This window comes from Melozone crissalis, unplaced genomic scaffold, assembly GCF_028551555.1.
Source record: "Melozone crissalis strain CALT ecotype California unplaced genomic scaffold, PUWL_Pcris_2 ptg000013l_1, whole genome shotgun sequence".
NCBI lineage: Eukaryota > Metazoa > Chordata > Aves > Passeriformes > Passerellidae > Melozone > Melozone crissalis.
Window position 1 is genome coordinate 12,030,641 of NW_026535791.1, and position 14,226 is coordinate 12,044,866.

A 14,226-nucleotide genomic window follows, 5' to 3' on the forward strand; every position below is an offset into this window, starting at 1 on the left:
GCCTAGTGCGAACAAAAGGCAGAGCACAAGTCCTCCCATCTTGGGTGCTGCAGGGAGAGCTGCAGATGTCAGTATTATGACACAGGATGCTTGTCCATACTGCAGGTGTGCGTGGACTAGGTCTAATAGAAAGAGTCATCCTGCTGTCCAGCAGCCATTTCAGAAAAACACTGGGCATTTTTTCTTGGAGATAGTGTAATTTCTGGAATGGGGCTTTCATTAGATTATTTCATAAGATTCCTCTTTGTGGCTGGTGTTGTTGCCTTTGTCATTAATTAGGCATTAAGGGAGATTTCTAGTTTGTATTAAAATTTCTTTTATGGCTTGAAATCTTAACATATTTCAAAACACCCATCCTGTGTAAAACTCAAACTGGTTGGTGCAGCTCTCATTGAACTTACTTCTGTGACTTCTGAAAGTGATTTTGAAATACGTCTGCTGTACAAATATCTGATCTTCGACTAAGACAGAACTGCTACCACTACAAAACTCTATTATATTTTGAATAATCAACAGCATCAAGGGAACGTATTGAAATCTTTATGGACAGCAAGATAGATGAGTTAGCAGCTTTCTTTCTGCGTGAAGTCCAGCTTTGTCAGATCTTGAGCCTATAGAGAATCTGTATGTTCTTCAGCTCTTACTCAGTCTGAAAGCACCGAAGTTTCTCTGACACTGAGGTGCTTCCACTTCAAAGAATCAATTTCAGTTCTAAAATATAGTAAATAATTACAATTGCAAAGTTATTTTTATCATGCAGGTTCAGTCAATTAGATAACAACGTGACAGAATTTAGAGCTGCTATATTCTTCAGTCTGGCCACAGAATTATGGTGCTGTTATGGTGGCATAACATGTGAGATGTCAGATTTATGGATGCAAATGTTGTAGTAGAATTGGACTGCTCTTTTTGCAGTCCCCCACCTGCAGCATATTCTTCTTGTGTTCTGATAGATCAAAGTTTCACAGTGTGTTTGTGTTAAATATTAGGTGATAGATTAGCTTCATCTGGGAAAACTTCCATTTAAAGACATTTTGCTTCTTATCAAGTAATAGGAAGGAATTTACTGGTCTACCAAAGTTGAAAGCATATTCTTTCCCTAGTACTGTAGCGCATTGCTTGTATGTGCATGGTTGTGCTGTGTGTCTACATACATACATTTAAAAATCCTTAAAGGCAAAGTAATTTTTGTAGAGTTCAATTGCCAGCTATAAATTGACTGAAATACTGCTGTGATGCCAGTGTCTTCAGCTGTGCTTGTGACTTGGGAAACAATTGTGCAAAAGCTTAAAATACACTTGGTTCTATAGGACTTGCCAACTACAGAGGTTAATTCTATGCGGATAATGGAAAATAGCCAAAGCTGCTGAAAGTGTGAGTGGGACAAGTAAGAAGTTGCACAAGATGCTGCAGTTCTTATGTAACTGATGATCAGAACAGTTGTTAATACCTCTGTGTACTTGACTGATAGTGTTCTGCCTTGAGCAATGAAGATTAAAGTCTCCAATAAATGTTAATGTCTTAGACATTTCATGATTTTGCTAAAGCGTAACTGAAGTTTCTAGGAAGCAAAAAAAATGAAAACCGTGATGGATTTGGACCATCTGTTTTGGTTTGAAATTCAAGCTCAGTGTTTTGATAATTTTTAAGCTGTTTATCAGTTAAAAAATAGCTTTAAAGCTAATAATTTTTGTCATTCTGACTTCTAGATTTCATTTTAAGCTGTTGCTTTTTAACAATGGTTGCTCACAGATTCTCAAGAGCATTTGAGACTCTTGACCTTCTAAATTATAAAAACCTGAGACTGAATTAAAAAATTGATACTGCAATTTTATATTTCCTGGTCAGATGTCTAAATTTACTGAGAGTTAGGGCTGATAGTTTTGAAAATGGAAAGGCTCTGCTGAGATAATGTAATAGGAGATAGATAACAATACAGCTTGCAGAGTTTTGTGATTTACTGAAGTGGAAGTGTACCTTTTAGACATTTGTCGTGATCTCAAAATGCATTTTTTCCAGTTCCTAGTGATATGTTCTGTTAAAAGTGTGCACTTAAGTTAATGTCTATTTTCAGCTTCCAACCTTTCTTGAGCTTCAAGTTTCTGTACTACTAAAAACTTATTTTTGTAGTAGTTGCTTATTGTGTCATTTTTAGTCTCTGATTTGGTGTGGTTTGGTCACATTTCTACCTCATCCATTTCTTCAGTTCTGCAACACTTCTGACTCTGAAATTCATATTTAAATGTGTGCTTTGAGATAACAGTAGTCTTTATCTGTTCTTCCTGCATGTGTAATATTGTATACTTGCATATGTAAAGGTCACAATAGGTCTTGAACTACTTTACCTCTACACTTGGAAGAAGGAAAGAAAATCATCTGTGTATTATTTAGTCACGTTGAAATTTGATGCTAAGCTCACTTGCCAGTGGGAGTGAATTCTTAATTGTGAGAGCCTTAACCAGGCAATAATGTGTCTTGATAATTTGATACACTTTGTGGCTTGATGTGAGGCTCCCTCTGAGAGCATCATGCAAGCTGGTGTGGCATGGGATGCCTCTTTCTGTGACCCATAGTGAGTGGTGTGGAGCTCAGTGGTGCTCTGTATTTGTGTTATCTGAGCACAGAATTGCTTCAGCTGGAGACCAAGGGAAAGGCAACCAACGCAGCCTTTCTTTGTGTTTTGCAGCAATCATGAAGCTGTCAAATTGTTCAAATAGAAGTGTTGTGTAATATAAATTTGTTTTAAGGCTTTGAATCTCTTGCTTGTTCCTTTTTAATCAAAAAGACTTTCCCTGGTATTGTTGCTGTTTTAAGTAACTTTGTTTCCAAAAGAGGTCTGTAGGGCTTTTTGTTGTCTTGGTGCACATCTGTCCTTGACAATGTAGATTGTGAATGAAAAAATCTTCCTTGTACATTGTTCGACAGTGGTCAGCCATTAAAACCGTAGGTGGTTCTTGCTTTTTTCACCACTGCTACAAACTTGCAGAAGGAAAAGCAGTGTCTTGCTTCTGAAAGGAATAAAACCTCATGCTGGTTAGCTAGTTGTCAGAGTAAGTTGTAAGCAGGCTTATTATTTATACCTTGTTACCCTGAGATGTTTTCCCCAGTGCATTGCAGCATACCTGTAAGCTGCCAAAGAGATGGTAGTGTACACTGTCACTCACTGTTCCTCTGCATAGCCAAAATAATTGTGCTGGACTGAATTAATTTCCTGTGCATTTACAGTCAATGATGTTGCTATGTGTTTTGAAGAATGATATTTCCAAGATTTGTAAATGCTGGGGTTTTTTTTAAAGTGTATTTCTATGGGAAGAGAAATAGAAAGTAATTTGATTGCTGTAGAATTAGATTAATTAGGTAGAAATAAAGTTCTCAACCAATTGTTGACAGAAGTGCTGCAGTTAAGTTAAAAGAATTGCTAAGTCTTTTGGAATTCAATTTTATGATGTCTTACTGTTGAGAGCTTAGATAAATATGAGGGGGTTTTGTTGAAGGAACTGGTTTTGAATGCCTTTGTATAACTGAGGTGGGGAGCAGGGTCAGCAGAGTCAGTGGTGGTCTTTAAAAAGTAATGACATGAAAATTTTTAGTCAAAAAGTAGTAAATCTCAGTAATAGCTTTTTTACTGAAATTTTACCATGATACATTTTAAATATCTTTCTGAAAACAATTGATTCTTAGTGTGTGAGTGAATATCCTTTGTATATGTCAAATGCTTGTGAAATTACAGAGAGTATCCTGAGGATGAAGACATTTCTCCCTCAGACACGGTTCATAGGGAGCTCAAGTGTAGCAACTCCTGTTTCCTTCCTTATAATTTCATGATCATTCTAACACCAGCTGTTTAAGGCTTAAACTTTAGATAGGAAAAAATTGAGAAAAAGTATAGTTAAGGAATAAAAAAGTTTTTCAAGGTGATGAGGATATCCAGATAAAAGGTGTTGTCAGAGATGGAAATTTTAATACTTGCATTTGAAATTGCACCAGAATATTAACTTAGCATTGGTTATGACATTATAAATCTGTTATTTTTATCAGTTGTCAATTCATTTTTACAATAATTTATTAGCAGTAGAATTCAAGTATTTTTATGGTTAGTATTCATGAGAAATATCTAGTTACAAACCCTGCTTTCTGTATTATTTCACTGCAATGTAATTAGCTTCCAGCTGATGTTTTGCAGTTGTGGTAACTATTGGCAGAATAACATACTGTAACTGTTAAGAATTAAATAAGGCCAAATATTCTTAGGAAATTATTTTAATTAAAATGGAGTGTTTTGAGGATCCTTAAATCCTTTTGAGTAATTGTTTAAATTAAATTATGAAGTAGCTTGGCTTTCATGGGAGAGATTGATCTTTGTTTTAATTTGATTTTTGCTTATTTTTTGTAGTAATGGTATGCTATTAGAAAAGAAATCTTTAATCTTTTTTTTACGAAGGTTTGAAAAAATATTGACCACTATAAATGTGGTGCTGCCACAGTAGTCAAACTGGATACCCTTCACCAAATATATGAGATTGTTAAATAATAGTTCTGTTTGAAGCACAAAATCAGTAGATGATCTTTTATATTCAATGGGTTCTAAAAATGGGTTTAAAAGGTCTTTTAAAACCTGTTAGTTCTCTCTCCATGTTTTTAGAGTAAGTCACAACCATTCATGAGATAGTTTGTCTTTATAAGCAGAACTAGGCTGCAGGTTTAGTTACATTTTTCTTTGTTTCCTGAGGAAGAAAAACAAGGCCTTGATATTAGCAAGAGAAGAACAGGACATACTAAACCCAATCTTGTGGTGGCTTTTATTCAGTCCATTATTAACCCTAGGTAGAGTGAAATGTGTTACCTCAGCTGGAGTTGATGTATCCGTGGAATACTTTGGAGTTCTTTTTGGAGAGCTCCTAGAGCTGGCAGTAGATAAAGGAATACCAATAACTGACCTCAAGTTTTTGCTACAGCTAGGCTAGCTGCCTGTCTTGCTGGGATCCTAGAATATCTTGCCTTGTATATGTTTGTCTTAAATGATACATACAGAAAGTTTATCTATTTTTCAAGTATTTGTTTCTGAAGTAGATTTTGTGTATGCATGTTGAACCACTTTCATCAGAATGGAACGGGTGCTAATTTTATCAGTCTTAATAGATAGAGTAGTAGTTCTTAACCCAGGGGTCATGATCACAAGATACTATGTGAATACTGTACTTGGACACAAAGTAATTAAATCACAAAATTGGCCCTGGAATAGGGAGAATTGGAAGTACCTTTGGAGGAGATGGTTGCTTCTCCAAACAGCTGCTTGTTTGTCAGAATATGTTGCAAGCCTTATTCTTGAAGTCCTGTGTTAACCATTTTTGCTCTTTCTGTATGCATTCATTGAATACAGACATGCTAAGTGTCTGGCATTCCATGGTGTGAGTGTAAAAAGGCTAAAAAGCTCCTTGTGCTGCAATATGTGGTACATGAGAATAAATACCTCAAGCTTTGTTGTTTTGTTAGTAGATATCAGTGGCTATTTAATGACTGAACAGTTTGTTACATCATTTTAAGTAACTGCTTTTTTTTCCTCTTAGGGACGAAACCCTTTTTTTCTGGAGCCAGCAATAATTATAACAGTTACTGATGGAAGTAAATTAACTACTACCAGTGGTATACAGGAAGAGGTAAGATCTAACTTCTGGTTACAGTAATGTGTACTAAATATTGTTTAAACATTGATACTGTTTACAGTAGGAGCATAAGTGGCTCCTCAGAAGAATGCTCATTAATAGCTTAAATTTGCTTGTGTCTTGATTAATTTCAAGTAATTTATTTTAACTTCAAGTAATTTTATGCAATAGTACTATGAAAAACCAAATAACTCTTTTTCCTTCATGTAACAGAAACCTGTGGTGCAATTGTTGGTCTGTTAAATAGAATGAGTTTGCTCTGTCTAAGGAGTTCATGGCTTTTAAAATACGTTAGCAGAAGAAATTGATTTCTATAAAGCATATGTGTCCTTAATTGGTCTTGATAGAGGTTTTTTTTGTATAGACCCAAGTTAAAGTAATGATTTCCCAAAGGATGTTGCCACTAGGGTATATGTGAAACATGTACTACTCTCACACAGAGTTGTTAAAAATATTATAATCAAATGAGTAGTCTTTATAATTCAAGGTAAGAACTGAAGAAATATATTCCAATTTAAATCTGTAGAGCAGTTTAAAATCAAGACCTTGGTATATGGAGTACCCAGTCAGACATCTGGCTAACTCAGAGGTATGGCAAATGCTGAGGCACTGAACTATTTTAACTTACTGGCCCTTTTGAATTCTTTCCTTAAAAAGATGGAAGTGGTAGGATTGGTTGGGCCAGCTCAGTGCCCATTCCATGCAGTAGTGAAAAAAAAAACCCCAAACAAACTATAACAAATCCCTAAGTTCATTCCCTTTTCAGGGACAAGGTTAATATCCAAAGGTCCATTTTAAAACTTAAGAGAAGAATTCAGACTTTTGCCTGTGCTTCACCACATTTGACTGTACAGATTAACTTGTTGTACCTTGCTGTTCATTAGTTACTCAGATTTCTCCTAATAATGTATTATATTGCATTGTTACAGCACTGACAGAATTTGTCTGTATGAAAAGTGGTATTTGAGTGGTTTTTGTAATATATCTAACTTGAAGAGAGTTGAATAATTGTGTAATTCTGTGTGGACTCCTAACAAGCATAGCTAGTAAATGAAATGGAATTCCTGGATCCATGGTAACAAGTAGGTTATCTGTATGAAATCTTACTTCCATCATAATTTTTTTTACCCATTAACCTATTACAGATGAATTCTGTGATTGAATGTGTGCAGTCCAAAATACTGAACAATGTGATACTGATTTCAGAGTCTTCTGCAACATACAGTGCTGTTAGCAGCAGAATACTGTTTTGGGTAATCTTTTAGCTGTGTAAGGCCTTTCTTGAGAAGAATCTCTGTTGTCAGATGACTTGTAAAATCTGGCACTGACATACTGGAGTGAGGAGCACCAAGGTGCTCAGAGAGAAACTCAACCTCTGGATAGAGGCTGAGAACTGGGTTTGTTGAGTCTTCAGAAGAGAAGCCTGGGGAGTGCTTTACCACCCTCTGCAACAGCTGAATGGGACTGGGAGCTTGTCTTTTCCTGGAGGTACCCAGGGCTGAGATAAGAGGCAACAGCTGCAAGTTGTCCCATGGGAAATTCTGATGAGGTATCAAGAAAATCTTTAACTGTGTAGGTGATCAAACACTGGACATGTTGACCAGTGGTTGTGGAGATGGTAAAAGCTGCATTGGACAAGACCCTGAGCAGTCAAAAGCCTCTGGACTGTGTGTCATGTGTTCCTTCTGGTGTATGCAGTGCTGTGATTCTGTGTTACATTTCCTTTCATCTTTGTTATTCAAAATTATTTAGGTAAGAAAGCTGCATTAGTAGTTAAGCTCTTCATTTTATAACAAGAATCAGGACTTTCATAGCCATCCAGGTTTTTTTTTTTTTTTGTTCTTTTCCTTTTAATGTGAGTACAACTTCATCTTAGTCTTCACAAGAAGACATTTTCCTGGAGTGAGGCAACCATTTGGTCATACATTCACATCTTTAAACTGTTGTAACTTAGGTTGAGACAAGGGGTTTCCTGGTGACTGCATAAATCTACTAAGTTTAGACTTGGTTCATGAGCAGTGCTGACTGATAAATGTGTGCTACAACCAGAGTTTGTGTTGTGATGATGTCAAATCAGGCCCAATGTTGGAATTTTGTGATTGTTAAATTGCATTGTAGAAATGCAGAATTTGCTCTAATTATAGTGAATTAACGTGGGGTTTTTTTGTTATAAATAAGCCAATGTAAAGGTGTTCCATTCCTCCAGAAGGTGAAGTGACCACTGTTCTTGCAAGACAAAATGTGAATGCAAGCAGGTTTGAATGCTTTTCCATATGTATGTACTGGGTGTGTGTTTCATACGCAGCAAAGGATGTGATTTTTTTTCCTTTTTTTGGCCATAGGTGTACTGGTAGAAACATTCTTAACACTATCACAGAGAAGAGGAACAAAGCATTGAAGGGTGCTACTACTGTCTTTCAGGGATGATCTTTTGTTTTTGTCAGTATGTGTTCTATTGATCAGAATTTTTCTTAGTCTACCTTGAGTGTCCTTTACAGTTTCCTCTCAAGTTGGACATACAGAAATGAGCTGGAATTAGTACAGGAACACCACCCTGGAGATACAGAAGTTGATTGCTCCTCTTTGGTTCAGTAACAAAGCTTTTTCAGTCACTTTGAAATGTTTGTCCTGTTCTTTGGGTTTGACTTCGGGGAGGCTTTTCAGAGTTGGTGTTGGAAGTGATCATATCCCACTGGCTATGACAACAATGTTTTTACTCCTAGTATCGACTGAGGCAGTGTATTTTTAGTTCTTTTAAGGCATATATACAAGCTAACCAACAGTGTTGGGCTTTGGTGTTTTGTTGGGGTTTTTTTTGGAAAGCCTGTGAAGCCAGCATGGGACCTGGAGGCAAGTTTTCTCAAAGCTTTGTCATTCAGATGAACATTTACATTCTTACCAATGAAATCAGTTTATCACTATGGGAACACTGTCATCTGCCTTAGTGTGAAGCAGTCAAGCTTAAACCCTGCTTCAGAGCTCTTGCTGAATTCTTCACATGTCCTGTTCCTTTGTGGATTTTAAAACGGGGTGTTGCAGATAGAGCCTTAACCTGCAGTGCGTGCTGCTTTGTCTCTCATAGGTGTGGTCTTTCAGACTGAAAACAGAAATTATATTGTCTATGCAGTTTTCTTCACCTGCACAAGTCAGTAACACTTTCAGTTCTATCCCTTCTGGTGCTGCTTTTTAATGCATCTGTGCCAGTGAAAAGTGCCAGCATCAATTCTATGTTCTGCATGGCTTGTTGACCAGACCCTTCCCTGGACTCACTAGTTTGAGTCAGAACTTGAGGAGGGGATGGGCTCATACTGTTGGCAAGCCATCATTAATTAGTTGGTCTCATGTTATGGATTCCTTATGGAGTGGCTTTTGCTTCTGGCCTGATCCCTCAAATTCAGTCTTAGCCCTTTCTTCATCTTTCGTTAAGCAAATGTTTAAATGCTTGAAGGGATTGCTTATTCCTCTTCATATTATGAAATTAACATATTTTTCAAGTCTTACAATTGCTGAGCTATGTTCTCTTGTCCTCCCTCCACATACTCTCTAAGTAGCATTAAACTTGTCTGCAAGACTGAAATGGAGTTAATAGCATATTGATACATTCTGATAAATGATTATACAAGCAAAAAGCTTGAGCAATGCTGCTTGGTTTCTGTATGTTGCCATTCCTCTGATCTTCCAGTTATGAGAAACTCTTACAGGAAGAATCTGTGATTTTAATGTGACTTCATCCCACAGCTGTTTGGCATTGTCACATTGATCCTCACCAGAGCTGATCACCTTGCATTGCACTTGTAGCAGCTGTGACAAGTGTCACAGCAAGGTTCTGCGTACTGTCAAGAATAATCAGGAACTCGAAATGCTGTATTATGTTTTTTATCATAGTTCCTCCAGTTTTGATTTCTAAACAAATTCTGCAAGAAATATATGGCAAATATAATTAAATGTATGTCCTCATTCTTTCTTTTCTTTATTATTCCTGTTAGCAGCAGTTTTGGGGTTCACAGCACTTGACACTGAGCTCCAAAGCTCTTGATGTGTAAATTCTTAATTTATAACTATCAGCTCAGTGAATACTTGGTGATGGCGAATGCTGGCTTTGGAATGGCCAAGTATATCATGTATTGACATGGTGTGTCAGTTGACCTTGATGTCTTTGGAATCTCCTTGAGTTGTCTCCCATGAAAGAATAATTTGTCTTTCTGTATAACTGCATAGGATTGGATGGAAAAAGATGAGAAAACATAATGTTGATAACTGTAAGTAGAGTTTCTCAGTCTGTCAAGAGCTGATGTTCTCAGCTTGAATGGTTACCTGTCCTTAGTCCTTCAGGGATGAAAGGCTGCATTTGCTTGGTAGAATGTCAGATGTCTTGTCCTTTTTTTGGGTACCAGAAGAGCGTGCAAGGAAGGTTACTTGCCGATAGATTTTTTTTTTTCCTTTGGTACAAGAAGTGAAGTTGACTGTAGGCATATTTTTGTGTAGTGCCTAGTCTTCTAACACCCTTTTATGAGATGTCCCAAGATGGAGCTGCCTGTTATTACCTGGGTACTAAAGCTTCAGCAGTTCTATTGGTGCCCTTTCTAGTGGATGAGCCTGTATGTGCAGCCATTGCCAGAAGATCATTACTGTCTTTCTCAAACTGTCCTGCCAGTGCAGAGAGTTCTAAGGCTTATCTAGCTTTTTTCATCCTAAGGTCTCTAGGATCCTCTTTCCCATCCCAGGATTTTAGACTATGCTGCTTCTCATGGTTGCATAAATGTGGGTAGAAATAAGGACTGAGAAGAAACAAACCTGCTCACCAGTAACCTTGTACTGAAGAGATCTTCTAGAACACCCTTATCTTCCACCCCCTCGTAGTTCTGGAATATTTTAGTTGTTTTAAAGGCAGGGAGAGTGGCATAAGGCACACACTGATTGTGTAGTGGCATTATCATTGTGGCATTTGGGAATGGTAGGGCTTCTGTGTGCTCCTACAAGGCAATGATGAGACAAGACATCTGGTTGCTAGTACTAAGCTGGGAGGACACGTGTTGTTTATGTGCAATCACATGTTGAAGACCACAGCTGGTAAATAACCTTCCCTTAGTTCAGTCTACCTTTATCTTTCATACTGGTTGTTGAGAAAGAGGAAAATGTGTGCATGTCTTCATATTAAAATATGCGTGGGGAAAGAAATGATATTCAGGATGTAGAATTCTAGGCTCATCTTAGTTTCTGCTAGGTATGCAGTTGCTATGGTAATACAATACCAGTTTAAAAAAAGGTAACTGGAGATGACAAGACCAAGTTACTAATGTCTGTGAATGGGATGATTTGAATCTATAACTTCGCCAGTATTTATGTTAAAGGATGTTAAGTTTAACTGGAACTAAATTGTTTGAAGGAAGGTGAGGACATTTGACGTGATGATTGCTTTGCATTTTGTCTTACAGTTTGAAAACTTTTCTGATAGTAATATGTGCATAATGCAATGGCCAGCTTCTGACTACTCTTTGGTTTTGGAGTTCTCTCCCTACAACTAGCTGAGCCAATGAAATATTTTGTAGCATGAGGTAAACTGAACTCAGGATACTGTTGGTGCAGGATCTAATGGGATACTTTATATGTATAAATATTCATAGTAAAAAATGTATATATGCTGCCCGAAGGAAAACAATGCTGTTACATAGGTGTAACAGGTTTGTTTGCAGATCGAATGAACTGTTTGGAAATTGTATATCTTCAGTCAGATCTAAGTAGGAAAGATTGGATGGCATTCCTTAATACCCCCAAGTGAGGATGGTGGAGTGCTTGCAAATCAGTCTTCCTATAGCCCAGATTCCAGGCTGTTAACTAAGAATGTGGCTATGCTTTTATCTTCTTTTAACTGAGTTTCGATTGTCAGGCAGTCGTTGTGGCTCTTTGTGTAGAGGGGAAAGACATGCATGTCAAGCAGTTAGTTATAAACCACTGAGTTCCTTCCTTTTGACCAGTTTCGTGTAAAACATGAAGCATTTGGAGAAAATAGTTCTGTTCTTACGTGTACTCTGTGCTTGCATAAGCAAAAAGAGAAATTCTAGAGGAATCATCAGGTGTGCTGAAAAGTGCAAAATATTCTGATTCTTGGCCACATTTTGAGTAATTTGTTCTTAGTTTCAAGATTGTATCAATAAATTGATTGCTTTTCAAGCAATAAGGTATGTGTTTGTCCCAGTATGAGATACTGCAATTGTAAACAGAAATAGCTGCAGAATCTGGTTTTGGAAACCAGGCTTTAATGCTTTCAAGCTATCTCTTAAAAATTAAGCAAACAAAAAGCGTTTTTTAACAGCTTTCTGTAAATTCTCTAAGCACTATGAACTAGAAATGAAGGCAATATGTAATGAGTGCTTGTGGAATTTGCATCAAGTTTTGGAACAGACTAGTACTTTCTTGCTAGCACTGGAGCTGAGGGTTGAGAACTTTGAGATTTCTTTGAACGCTGCATGAGAGAAAATGAGGACATGTTGAGTTTGCTTTAGCATGTGGACTCAGCTCCCTTGTATTTGGTGTGCTAATGGAACTGTTTGCACCACTTGAGTCATTGCTTTGGGGATGTTTTTCCCCTTTTTGTTCCTGCAATGCTCCAGGTGAAATGAGAATTTTGCTTGTGCTGACAGTGCTGTCATCAGCCAGCAAAATTTCTGGAACTTGAAATTACTTGTTGCAAATCTATATGTTCAGGGCTTCTGTAGTTAAATATTTGGATAACTTTCTTTTTCTCACTAATCTGTGTGAAGTATCTGGATGCAAAAAGAGCATCTAGGATCTTCTGAATGCCTTGTGCTGTCCTTTAGGAGCTTGTCTCAGTTTTGTTAACGAGGTATTAAATGTATGTGGAGAGAGAAATGTGCCTACATAGAGTGAATTGCCATTGCTATGAAACCTGAATTTTTGTTTCTTTTAAGAGCTGTGCATTCACAGATTTAAATCCCTTTCCAGCTCCATTTACCTCTCAATTCCCCTTTACCTGGAAGTGAGTTGACTAAGGAACCCTTTCGATGGGATCAGAGGTTATTTGCTTTGGTTCTTCGTTTGCCTGGTATCACAGCACCAGAATCAGAACAGATGACAGGGGTGCCCGTGGATGACTCTGCTATCACACCTATGTGTGAAGTCACAGGAGGTGAGTGCTCTTGTTTCCTTTGACAAGTCATTACTTTCCAAAGTGTAAATTAATTCAGCTTGGTTCAATTAATTGTGTGATTCCATGCCATGGAATAAGGATTTCTAAGCTCTTGCAGTACTTAAAAAACTTTCAAGACTGTTATAATGAAACTAAAGAGACTGACAACAGTAAAGCTACAGACAATTAAATGTAGCCTATCTTGGAAGAGTGAATCTGCTTTCTTCAGAGATGTTTTGTAAGGGAACTTACTTTTTTCTACTATACCTTGGTATTGCAATTAGAAATTGTAGTAATTGAGTCTGTTCTGCAGTACAGTTATGGTTAATTTCTGTCACACCATGGTGTAAAAAAGCCAGCGTGAAGGAAGTGGGTTGTTTTTAGGTTTTTTTCCCTTCCAGAGCACGCAGAATGCCTTTCAGAATGCATAATAATTCTGCAGAATTGGTACCTTTCTCAGTTACAGATCATATTGTTAATATCTTAGCAATTATATTCCATATCAAATTCAGTCATTGAGTTTATTACGTTTTGAAAGTATTCTTCTAGTGCATCAGAGAGAGTGTGATAGAGAGGAAATGAGGAGTTCTGAAAAGTATTCCAAAAGGATTTGATTCCACTGCTTTCTGACTGTATGTAGGCTGTACTGGCAAGTGCTTTGACTGAAATTTGTGGACAGTTCAAGTGTTGATGTCTGTCACAAGGGGGAGCCCATTTTCCACGAATGAAACCAAGAATTTGAGCTAGTCATTAAGGGTCTAAAATAGAAACATTTCCAATGAGGCACTGGTCAGTGCTTCACTAGGCTGCTTTGCTGCTTAAAAAAAGAGTGAGTGTTCAGGAGAAACTTTAAATCAGTGATCCATACATAAATCAATGTGTGTGGTGGTTGAACAGTTTTCTATGATCCTAGTTAAAATAAGGGCAGAAACACTGAAGAGGTTTAACTCTGACTGTTTCGTTTTAGGTCGATCATATTGTGTGTGCTCTCCAAGAATGCTGAATCAATGTCTTGAGTCATTGGTGCAAAAAGTGCAGAGTGGAGTGGTAATAAATTTTGAAAAAGCTGGACCAGATCCCTCACCAATTGATGGTACTTGAAATTTTTTACACTGTGGTATCAAATGACAGGGGTGACTGTCATCAATGCAACTTAGTGAACTTAATATAGTAGATGTCAAGTCAAAAGGGAAACTATTGCAGTTTGCAACACTTAACTACAAAAAGGACTTACCTGGTAAGTCTGAAACTTTGTAGTGTCTCAAAATACTGGCTGTTGCTGCCAGACATTCTGCATTTGGTCAAACCACTCAGGTAATCTTAAATGCATTTATTAATGTCAGCATAGTTAAAGGGATTTATATGTTTTAAAGCAGTTTTCAACCAGCTAGAAATGTAAATAACATGATATAGAAA

The 14,226-nt window shown here is 37.2% G+C and overlaps 1 protein-coding gene across 3 annotated transcripts in view; it reads left to right on the forward strand.

Moving 5' to 3' along the window:
- Positions 1-14,226, forward strand: part of INTS6 (integrator complex subunit 6) — a 38,885-nt gene that overhangs the window by 11,173 nt on the left and 13,486 nt on the right. For all 3 annotated transcript variants that reach the window (XM_054272047.1, XM_054272046.1, XM_054272048.1), the window contains 3 exons: positions 5,568-5,657; positions 12,627-12,810; positions 13,778-13,903. In XM_054272047.1, coding sequence (XP_054128022.1) covers positions 5,568-5,657; positions 12,627-12,810; positions 13,778-13,903 — 400 coding nt within the window. The remainder of the gene's footprint in view (positions 1-5,567; positions 5,658-12,626; positions 12,811-13,777; positions 13,904-14,226) is intronic.